At 31.5% G+C, this 12,051-nt stretch overlaps 1 protein-coding gene across 1 annotated transcript; it reads right to left on the bottom strand.

Moving 5' to 3' along the window:
* Positions 1–5,753: 5,753 nt before the first annotated feature.
* On the bottom strand, positions 5,754–6,942 carry LOC125186534. The gene is made up of 3 exons (XM_048082914.1): positions 6,607–6,942; positions 6,229–6,369; positions 5,754–6,098 (listed from the first exon to the last, which is right to left on the bottom strand). Exons 1-3 carry the CDS (start codon positions 6,940–6,942, stop codon positions 5,916–5,918), a joined length of 660 nt encoding a protein of 219 aa, XP_047938871.1. The 3' UTR covers positions 5,754–5,915.
* Positions 6,943–12,051: the final 5,109 nt, after the last annotated feature.

Genomic DNA, 12,051 nt, shown 5'->3' with positions numbered 1-12,051 from the left:
CCTTACGTTCATTAAATCAAATAAAAATAATCTATATTTGAACTAGTCTTTAAATGCAATTTTATTTTGACATTTTGCTCCTTGTAAAAAATTATTAATAGCAATCAAATCCGAACAAATTTGCACCCTTTTTACGGTAACAAACCTTTTCCTTAATAAAGTAACAACCATGCAAACAAAATACTTATACACAAGAATGTTGAAAAGAATAAGTCATACTCAACATCATTCCATCAAACAAATTATATTCCCTATTACTTAATAGTATAATCAAACCTCTGTCTCTTCTATTTGCAAGCAACTCTAATAAATCCCGTGGATCTAGCTTGTCTATACTTTCTAGTCATTCTATGTTGAAAATTGAAATAAAACATTAGTTTTATGATTAGTTTATGCACACGCCATTGCGAGCAATAATCTAAAATACACTACGGCCTGCAAAAGATTATCCCAAAGTCTCGTACCGAATTAATATCAGCATTGTCTCCTACATCATCGACGTATAACAAGTCCGGTCAACGTGAAGAGGACCGATTCCAGACTCCATACCCGGTCCACGAGCAGCAGATATGTTCAAAGATCAAAAGAAGCACAACTCATTGCCTAAAATGACTCATTCCAAGATAGAACATTTATTATGGAGACTTAATCAATAACATGGATAATAAAAGCATTCTGAATAATGAAATTGCACATAGTTGATCATATACAATGGATTGATGATAATCAACAAACGTAGGAAATATATTGGGATGTATGCAAAATATAGTCTCATTTCTAAAAAAATTAAAAGTTTGTTTTTTCATACTTTATCTATTCGTGTCGTCCACAAATGAGATTATATTTTGTGGAGGGAGGGAGTAGGAATCAAATTCCACATTCACATTATGGAATGAGTTCATGCAATTTCCCCACATATACAGCTTTCTTAGTGAATGGCTCGTTAAATCCAAACTGAAGACAAGATTAATTTAGTAACTTGAATAGAACATTCCATGGTGACCTATGTTTATGTGAGACTTGAAATCCCTGTATAAATGTCTCTTATAACTATCATACCCTTATCTCACTCATCCATCTCTTTAATTATAAAAATCAAGTCTATCCATTGTGAGCATTTCACATTTGATAGGCAATCCATTAAAATTGTTTGGATAAAAACAGTCAATTATTGGCAGTTTTTTTTGACAGTTTCTTTTGAACAGATACAGATTGTAGATGATGCAGTTTCTTTTAACATTCTTAACACTAAAAATGGAGCGAATCAGTTTCTTTTTTAGTTTCTTTATTGTGATTTTGCAAATCAGTTTTGGACTTTGTTTCTACAAAAGCCCACTTCTTTTTATGCGATTCTTGGACTTTGTGTTAGCTTTGGGCTATTTGGAATTTGGACTCTGTTTTAGCTTTGTTTCTGCAAATCACTTTATTTTATATAGCTTTAGACTTGTTGCATGCCAAATCATGTTCTGCACTAGATTGTTGGTTATGGAATTTATTTGATGAATGTTAATTTGATAAACATTTATATTTGAATCTTTGGTATTTGTAACTTTAAACTTGTAGGATGCCTCAAGGTGAAAGAACACCGTCCTCGTCTCCAAAGGCAATGCTAGAATTTTTTATTGGGACTCAAACTATTGTTGATATTTCCGAGGTATTTCTCAAACCAAAATTAACACGCTATTCTAAACATATGTTAGTGGAATCTACAACACAAGTTACCATCAGTTTCATCAGTTGTACATGGCTTACTCCTTCTGTAAATATGAAATGATTGTTTTTCATCACTTAATTTTATGTAGGAATCCTTCCGCCCCACTTTAGCAATCTCATTGACTTTTCTGCACTCGCTTTATAAAAATAATACTCCCTCCATCCGCAAATAGGAGTCTCATTTTATTTCGGCACAGGTTTTAAGAAATGTTAAGAAAAGTGGGTGGAGGAAAGTTAGTGGAATATTGAATCCATTTGTATAAATTAGTTTTAAATTATATATGAGTGGAATGAATTGGTGGAATATGGAGTCTTTTTACCATTTATAGTATTAATGAACCGGGACTCCTATTCGCGGACAGACTAAAATGAAAAAACGGGACTCCTATTCGCGGACGGAGGGAGTAATAAATAGTTAAAGTGGAGAAATGGTAAAGTAAGAGATCAAGAGTAATGTAGAAAAGACTATTTATTATCATTTTTATAAAACGAATGTAGAAAAGTCAATGAGACTGCTAAAGTGAGACAGAGGGAGTATTGTTTTGTGAGTTAATTAAGACAAATTAATAAAGTAAGAGAGAAAGAATAAGTGGAGATTATGGTTTTTCCGTTATAGGAAACATTTCATTTTTAATTTGACAAAATATTTCATTTTTATTGGGATAGAGGGAGTTTATTTCGATGAATGGTCAACTCCCAGATAATTTTGCACATACATTGATATATTATACATACACATATTCTATGTTGTGATCTTGTGGAACCATAGAATTTGTTGCATCTTTCCGATTGTGGGGTTGAATTAACTAAGCCTTCTCATTTCCAAGGCATGAAAATTAAGGATTAGTTTTTGTCACAGTTTAAAGAAGAACTATCAAGATTTGCTTTTTGATACAGTTAAGATGATACTGGTGAATTATTGTGATTTGATGTGGCAGCGGATCATCTCGATGTCATTTTCAGATCTTCATAAAATGGGTGCAAGTCAGCTCCTTAATCACCGACAGATTATTTCAGTAATGTAATATTGAGCCAAACAGCTGCATAAAGATTGGAGCCATCATGAAAAATTGTTTCATCCCACTATATATATGTATATGCATAGGTATGTATATGAGTCTTAACCTTCCCCACACCTCAAGGGACAGGTATGCTTTCTTTTTCTAATTTCTGAAATCAATTATATGCACACTGTTACCTCCGAAAACGACTTCACTTATCCTCCATATATTTTCAGTAATAAGGCCCATCGATTATAGTCCTCATTTCTAATCATATATCCTCCATAAATTTGCAGTAATAAAGCCATCGATTATAGTCCTCATTCTAATCATATGTATCTATGATCTTATTATAAGGGTTATACTTTAGCTCTCTGATCCACATAAATTTTACTACATGTTTTTGGTAATTAGACTTGACTAGATTTCATAGAATGTGACCTGGTTTTAGTATCATTTTATTTATATTTAAACACTTGGTTGTTTGATCATTTTATGTCCTTATCATTTCATTGAATTTTCATACCGTTCCATAGTAGTTGAGTCATTTTGTCATTTTAGTACGTTTCATAGTAGTTGAGTCATTTTCCTTTTGTAGTAAAAGTCAACACATTTTTTCTAACTTACTTTACTCTCTTACTTTATTCTCTCTTAATCTCTCTACTTTTTTTCATTTATTTCCTATTAATCTTCTTTTACTTAACTCACTTAACACAATTTTTCTTAAATCGCGTGCCGAAAAGAAACGCTCCCACCACCACGGAATGGAGGAAGTAGTAGAGAGTATTTAAAACAGGTCAAAAATACAAAGTACAAAAGTTAGGTTCTAAATTGCAAGCATAATGTTGTCAGCGGTTCGCCAAATTGCATACTGCCAACGGCCATCCCAAAGGTCCGCCAAATACTCCGACAGTGTAGAACTGAAACAACAGGGCCGCCGGAATTGCTCCAAAGGAACAGAACCCACTCAGTAGGCTACTGTAATGCATTTAATTTTCTTCTAATGCATTTAGTTATTTAATCATGAAACTAGAATGAACTCCCTCTGTCCCAATAAATATGCACATGATTTTATGTAGCGTTGTTTTATGAGAGAGATCAAAGTAAGAAAAAGGAAAAAGTAGTGATTGTATTATTTCCATTTCAGAAAACTTTTTATTTTTAATATGACAATCCAAAAAGGAAAACGTTTCATTTTTAACAGGACAAAAGGAATAATTCATTTTTTGTATACAACAAAGTGTTTTGATGAAAAAATATACTCATATATTGTGATTAAGAAAATCTATTTAAAAAGATAATTATATCACACATATGAATTGAAAATCCTAGGTATACCATTACCCCTTCCGCCGTCGAGTCGGTCGCAATGTTTTACAAAGATGGATTATTTGGTTTTAGCATTCGAAATTTCCGTGTTTAAATCGTGCGGTTTCCTGTATTTTGTTGATTTAATAAATGAGGACCTAAGTCGACGGATGTATAATCTACATAAAGGTAGGGTATTTGGTGCAAAATTAATAGTGATTTGTAGATGCATGGTTGAATTGTGACCCTAGTTGTGTGATGGGGACACTTGAATATAAAATATGTTTAATAGTCACTTCAGTTAAGTTAGTGGCTTCTTACGCTGGTTAGAATGTATGCTTGGGGCAATCCATTCAAAGATAAGTAATTAATTGCGAATATTTACTGTTATTTGTTGGAGTTTATGCATGAATAAAGGAAACATTAGCTAGTGACAATTTCTCACTTCATTCACTCCCTAGAGTTCCCACTTCAAATTTGTTCACCAAATTCTTTCGCATTCCACATATATCATAAATGCATTTTGCGGTAACAATCTTCAAGACTGATTCCAACCGTTTTTACCGGATGACTCGCAATGTAGCAGCGGTGACATGATTCTTTGACTGCTAGCGACCCCTCCACTTAAGGCGCGCCTCCGAACTTCCGAGCTTATGCAACACGTCGTGGGCCGACTTGCGAGAGGGACCAATTAATATGACCGAGACCGGCATGATCTACGTACCCATGCTTATCATTTCTATTGAATTATGCATTATTTTCATTTCTGATTTTATATTAATGTATTTTTTAAATTTTTATACTTATGTTTTGTTATTTTTAATTGAATTATGATTTTAGTTTTATTCGTAATTTGTAAGGAAAAATAAATATGAATATTGTAAGTGCTTTTCTATGTGTATATATGTTTGTGGATAGTGCAGAAACACATGCATGTGAATAATGTTGTAAATGCTTAATATTTAAATACTAGTACTCCATTTTTCTGGTTTCCACGTTGCTAAACGTCTTGCGCCCTTTTATATATACTCTCTCCGTCCCAAGGTAGTTGAGACATTTCTTTTGGACACGAGATTTAAGAAATTGATGTGTTAAAGGATTAGAGTAATGAGAGTAAAGTAAAAGAGTGAATAACGTAAGATAGAATAAAATGTGAGAGAGGATAAAGTTTTTGCCATAAAAAGAAATGACTCAACCTGCTTGTAACAATCCAAAAAGAATACGACTCAACTACCTTTGTTGGGATGGATGGAGGGAGCATGTAACTTGGCCTTGGCATTTGATGATGGTGAATTGTACTTTGTATTCTATTCTTGACCTAATTGTTAAAAGTCAGATGCTTTATTTCCTTTTCAAATGTGCAGTGGAATGTTGAATTTATTAGCTCTCAATTAGATACTTGAAAGTTTGGAGTTCTCGTGAATTGGAAAATGGTAAGGGCATCTGGGCATGCCAAATGAATCCACTAATATATGGATAAATATTTCAAATCGAATTTAAATTTGATGAATGGATTGGCTAAGCCTAGATGTATACATATATAAATATGGCTATATAGATATGGAAGTGGATGTGAGTGGAATAAAAATCAAATCAAGGGATCGATCACAACCACAAAAGTTAGTCCTTATATGCTCATCATCATTTCAAGACTTTATAGCATTGGATTCGTGGCTTAGAACTAATTAGAGATTAATTGGTATGGAAAGTAGTCAATTAAAACTACAAAGATTGCATAAGTACGTAGAATTATATTGGAATAAAACTGACTGCTAATATAGTACTCCTCGTTAATCATTTTCGATTAATACGAGACATGCAATTCAATTTATACAATAAACAGCAAAGAGTTATTAATTGTGACAGCACCAATATGGATAAAATTCCAAGGTTCTAGGTGGCTAAATAAGGAAAGTGGGCAAGATTGTCCATGGCTGCTTGCAACCAATAGTCCTCATCATCTTGGTGAAATGAATTGTTTTGTTGTGAGTCCATCAATATTTCAGCTTCATTGTTCTTGGCAAATCTCCCACGAACTCGAACACGCTTGTCTGCTAGGGTTTTACGACACGCATACTGCACCACCACCATATTTATAATTACCAAAATTCAGTTTATATATAGCAGTGATCAATAAATAATTAAATTCTAATAAATACATAACTAGAGACTAAATCTCAACCAAATATTAATTTGACATTCTCACCTTGATGGTCTTGTTAAAATTTCTCTGGTTTCTCTTCTTCAAGTATCTAACAATTCTGTCCTTCCTTTCTTCAGCTGAATATCTCCCCACCTTCACCTGATCGCTCTCCTCCGCCATTGTCGCATCTTTCCCTTGTATCCCCTAAATTAAAACATAATTTAATTTAGCAAAGTGGTTCCAATGAGAAGTTTGTTAAAATGAGAATTTTTGGAACTGAAAATCACATCAGTTCTATGATATATTAATATCAGTTGGCGACTTGGCGTCACAAAATATATCAGGTCCTGATATATTCAGTGATGCCAACTGATATTAATGTATATGTGAACTGATACGGTTCTCAGTTGCGTATACAGAAATAGAGTTTGGAAATCAAACCCAATTTTCAGCAAGCAAGGGATTGTAAGGTGGCCAGACTGATCCACTACACTCTTCCGATCCGGAATCAAAAACTTGGCTCTGATTGTAATCAGAGACGGAGAAATCACGAAAGCCGGTGTCCATCTGAGGAACGACCATATAATCGGAAGCAAGGCCAAATTGGACGTCGGGAAAAGACGCGACTGAAACCGGGGAATTGACGTCGTAGCTCAGCAACGGAAGCTGCAGCAGCTGCATGTTGGAGTTGAACATGTTTGAGGAGGTTTCTCCGTTGTTAGGGAGAAGACTGGGGTAATCGAAGCAGTGGTAATTGTGAGGGACTGAAGCAGCCATTGAAGAAAGCAAAGAAGAAGAAGAAGAAGAAGATGGGTTAATGAATTTGTGAATGAATTTGATGGTGGTGGGAACTATTTATAGCATCCAACAGAAAAACTAGCTAGCCCCTCGATCTCCACTCTCTGCCTTTCTGTCTACTCTTGATTTAGGTCTTATTATGATGTTAATGCATATTTATATAAACATATGCAGAATCTTCAATTGTGTACGAGGATTTTCTACACTAGTTTGTCTTAACTTGCATTACATTAATTTAATTCAATATTATTAATTGTGTGGGGGCTACTCGCATGTGTATTTTCTATTTTACTTTTGACGGATTTGCATACGAACGGATTCTCTGTTGATAATGTTAGAACTTGCAACTTGTTTAAAGGGAGGCACATTTTCTACTCTCCGATCAATTTATTTCCTAGTGTTGTTATTAATTTTTTTTTGGGTTTCTATATGCTTGGTTTAGTTTGCTAGAATTCAAAGTTTTCAGAGATTTTTTAAGTATGTCTTCATGTTGTTTCCTGTTTGCCTTGTTCTAAGTATGTCTTCATGTTGTTTCCTGTTTGCCTTGTTCATCACAAATGTAATATCCATCGTGTGCTCTATCATGTCCACGCCTAGAATAAATTAGTGATTTACTCTATCCGTCTCCTAAAAATAGAAACTCTTTCATTTTTGGTCCATCTCTTAAAAATAGAAACTTTCTCTTTAAGATTTAATTTCTTTCTGTAATGAGATGGGACTCATTTTTCATTAACACACTTTTCTTTCTATCTCACTCTTACTTTTCCAATTTTGTATTAAAACTCATACTGTTTCAGAAATATCTATTTTTAGGGGACGAGGGAGTACTTAATTTGACAGCTTAAACTAGCTTTTTAATCTATTTTAACCGTATTTAGTGGGTATAAGTACATCATTTTAGGATGAAAGTTAAATTAATTAGTTCAGGTGTTTATATACTCCAAAGGCAGCAGCAGAGCGGAATAGAATAGAGATAGAGCACTTCATGTGCTCACTGTACTTTTACTGTTTAAAGCTGTCTGCTTTGATTTGGTCTATAAAAATAGCCTAAGAATCTATTATTCGGACCAATTACTCACATTTTCCAGCTAGCATAATCATTTTATAATATTCCATAAATTTTTGACAAAATAAACATTACTCCTGCCATATTAAAAAAAATAAAAACATTTGAAACGACGTGAGTTTTAATGCATAATTAGTAAAGTAAGTGAGATTAATTGGTAAGGTAAGACAGACGAAAAGAAAAATGAGCAAAGTAAGAGAGGGGAAGAGAAAAAGTTATGGGGTCCATGTCCTGAAATAGAAAGATTCTAAAATTCTATTTTTATGAAATAATCCAAAATAAAAAATAGTTGCTATTTTAGAAAAACAGAGGGAGTAATTGACATAATCATTACATAACAAATTTATTGCAATCAATTTTTTTTTAAATTGCACTTCATCGTCGTCGTTTAAGAAAACGCCTAGTGAACTTCAAAAATGGTCCCTCGACTATGGGTTTATCTTGAAAATAATCCTTGGACTTTATAAATATCACCAGTAGTCCCTGGATTAAGGGTTAATATCAAAAACGGTCCTTTTGCACTGTTTCGAGACGAAAATGCCCTTTTGAGGGGTTTTGGGGGGTTTGGACAAGTTGGTCTTTTTACACTTTTAACTTTTTAAATCTGATATTATTTCAGTTATGTACTAAATCTGATATTATTTCAAAATTATCATTCTTCTTCCCTTTTGTCATCCTTCACTTTGTTTCTTTATTTCAATATTAGATTTAATTTTACAAAATTAAATTTTAAATTTCAATTTTTAAATATCAATAAATTTTTTTAATTATTAAAATTAATAAATATCAAAAATTAATGGTCATAATCAATATTTGATAGTGTCTAATATTTAATCAATAAGATATGACAACGCCTTAGTTTTAATCAATATTTAATAGCTTTAATCATAAATAGATCATATAACACGATTTATTCTGAAATAAATATGCATCTAATATAAGACTAATATAATTTTCGTTTATTAATTTGAAAACAATCAAAATGACTAGAAAATTTCAACAAAAATACTTATGTACTTCTTCAATCAATTATAACAATCTAACTAAGCCTAAATAGAATAGCTCTTATTTTTTCCATCATGATTAATATTATTTTTCTGTATTTCTTCAATTCAGCTGAATATTATATTAAATAACAAAAATTAATAGTTTTAATCAATATTTATAGTGTCCATGAATTAATAGTTTTAGTTAAAAAAAATTATTAATATTTAAAAATTAAAATTTTAAATTAATTTTATAAATTAAATCTAATATTGAAATAAAGAAACAAAGTGAAGGATGACAAAAGGGAAGAAGAATGATAATTTTGAAATAATATTAGATTTAGTACATAACTGAAATAATATCAGATTTAAAATGTTAAAAGTGTAAAAAGACCAAATTTTCCAAATCCCCCAAAACTCCACAAAAGGGCATTTTCGTCTCGTGCAAAAGGTCCGTTTTTGAGATAAATCCATGTCCAGGAACCATTTTCAAAATAAATCCATAGTCCAGGAACCATTTTAGAAGTTCACTCTAATTCAATACTCAGTCTAGACTCTTAGCAACAATATCACTTTGAATTTTTTCTTAACTTAATGAAATATGGGGCATTAAAAATAGATGAACGCATGATGTTTTACTAGTACTAGTATAAGATATCATTACTTATATATGATGGCGTGAATAATAAAAAGCACGTACAATAAGGGGGTAAAACTATAATTAGGTTTTTAAGTACAATAGTTACTAAAAAAAGAATGGTCAAAGCAAGAATTTAGGATCAAAATAAGGATTCTGATCATGTGTGTGTTTATCTGTTGTTGTATTTATATGGAGTACTAATTAGATAATGCCTATCTATCTATATATATTGAGAGATGGAAAAAGGAATATTATGTGGTGGTTTCATGTCAGGGAATACACTAGAGACATTTATACAGTTACTTCTTATACAAGGGTAACTTGTTTTTTGTGGCAATTCTCCACAAAAAGCTAACAAACATCTTAGTATTAGGGAATCAGAATTTTAATAGTACGGTTCTCCCTCTCTTTCTCTCACACACATCATAGAATATATGGTCAAAAGATTTAATAATATGCCTCATCATCTCTTAATGATTATATATTACAAGTATATAACACATCAAAACTGTATCCTTATTTTTACTCTACACAGATCATATTTTCATGATTGGATAATATTTCTTGAGGTACAAATTAAATACTCCATCTGTCCCTCTATAGTAGAGGCGTTTCATTTTCAACAATTGTTTTGAAAAATTGATAATAATAAATAGTTAAAGTAGAGAAAAAATAAACTAAGAGAAAGAATAATGTAGAGAAGACTCTTATTAGTATTATTTCATCTCTTAGTTTACTCTTTCTTCACTTTAACTATTTATCGTCATTTTTTCAAAACGAGTACTCAAAATGAAACGCCTCTACTGCAGAGGGACGGAGGGAGTATAAAAATATGAAAAGAGAATAAGAGATCTCAAATATTTTAGTTAGACATTGCCGATGAAAAATTAATTAGTGAGTTGTCATTATTGAAAAGTGGTACTGGGAGTGATGTGACGCAAACTAGAGAGTAATTAAATCCATATAAAAAATTGCATACTTTAGAAGTGATGGAGATTCGAGAAGTGGGGTAGATGTGTAGAATGAGAAATATGATTCCACGATCTGCAAAGAAAACAAGTAAATCAAGCAGGTGCCAATTTCTCTTTCGCAATTTCTCTTTGAATATATTTGCCGGGACAAGATCATGTTCCTGCATGTTGCCTGTTCATCATCTTAAGCCCACACTAGATTTATAGCCTTGCTAATTAAACATTTCATGTTAGACTATATATGCTTAATTAGCTACTCCTTAATTTCCATGACCAAAACTCAACACTTTTGGATATCATTAGAAAGCTACCATCGAGATATTTCCATCTATACCTTTGGATTATAGTACATCTGATTCTTAGCCCATGAAAATTGGACTATGCTAAATATAAAAAAACATTTATGTTTTGACCAAATCAATAATATAAACACCATAACTTGGGATGCATTTACAAGAAATTTTTAAAAGATAAATTTTCAGAAATACGACTAATTCCATAGTTATATTTTTAGAAAATTATAAATAAATATAAATTGTTAAAATATTTTTGAAATTTTAAAAATTGCATGAGAACGTATAAAATATTTGCATTATTCTCCATGAAAGTATATATGCATATCTGCATTTTAATCATACTAACAAAGTAACAAGTAACATGCATTTTATTAATATCATAGTATTATCACATTCAGAAAGTTTACAACAGAATAAAAAAAATCTCATAGTAACCAATAATTAAAAAATTCACAATAAAAATATTTGTGAACACAAATCCTTTAATCAGCAACTTTTTGTACACGAGTTAATATAATAACATGCACCGCGACTAACGAAAGAATAAACGTGCATGGATTTGTAAAACTTTAATTGTAGAGATATAATTCAGTCAAACACAGGATCCAACATTTATTTTGATGCACATGCATGCTTCATATCTCACACTTCACTTTTTTTCTTTTTCATTTTATTGTCTCTCTCTTTGTGGTAAAAACAAGGAAACTCCAAAATATTGGAGTGTTTGATTGCTTTCTCTGAATAAAAGAATATATTATTTGTAATCATGCTTACAAGGTGGTGGACATTTCAATCTTTCATGTATTACTATCAATTTTTATAGCTCAATTGGGTAGATCGCCTAGCTCCATGTTTGTTTAGAGCCTTTTAGATAGGAAAATTCAAAATATATTCCCAAAGAGAATAATTATATAGTGATTCTTTGAGTTGATTGAAATAAATTGATGATATGATATGAAAATCTTGTAGTAGTACTGTGCTTTTGTGCAACTTTGATTGGATTCATATATAATCTGCTGATTTGACTAATATTTAAAGCATAATAAGCTTTAATTTAATTTATTCTTCTTTTAATTAGTGAGTTAGTGTTCCAGTTAACACATTAAAACTTAAAAATTAAAAATTAACA

This window comes from Salvia hispanica, chromosome 5 (assembly GCF_023119035.1).
Source record: "Salvia hispanica cultivar TCC Black 2014 chromosome 5, UniMelb_Shisp_WGS_1.0, whole genome shotgun sequence".
NCBI lineage: Eukaryota > Viridiplantae > Streptophyta > Magnoliopsida > Lamiales > Lamiaceae > Salvia > Salvia hispanica.
Note: the sequence above shows the minus strand (reverse complement) of the source record. Positions and strands in the feature narration are given on the sequence as shown.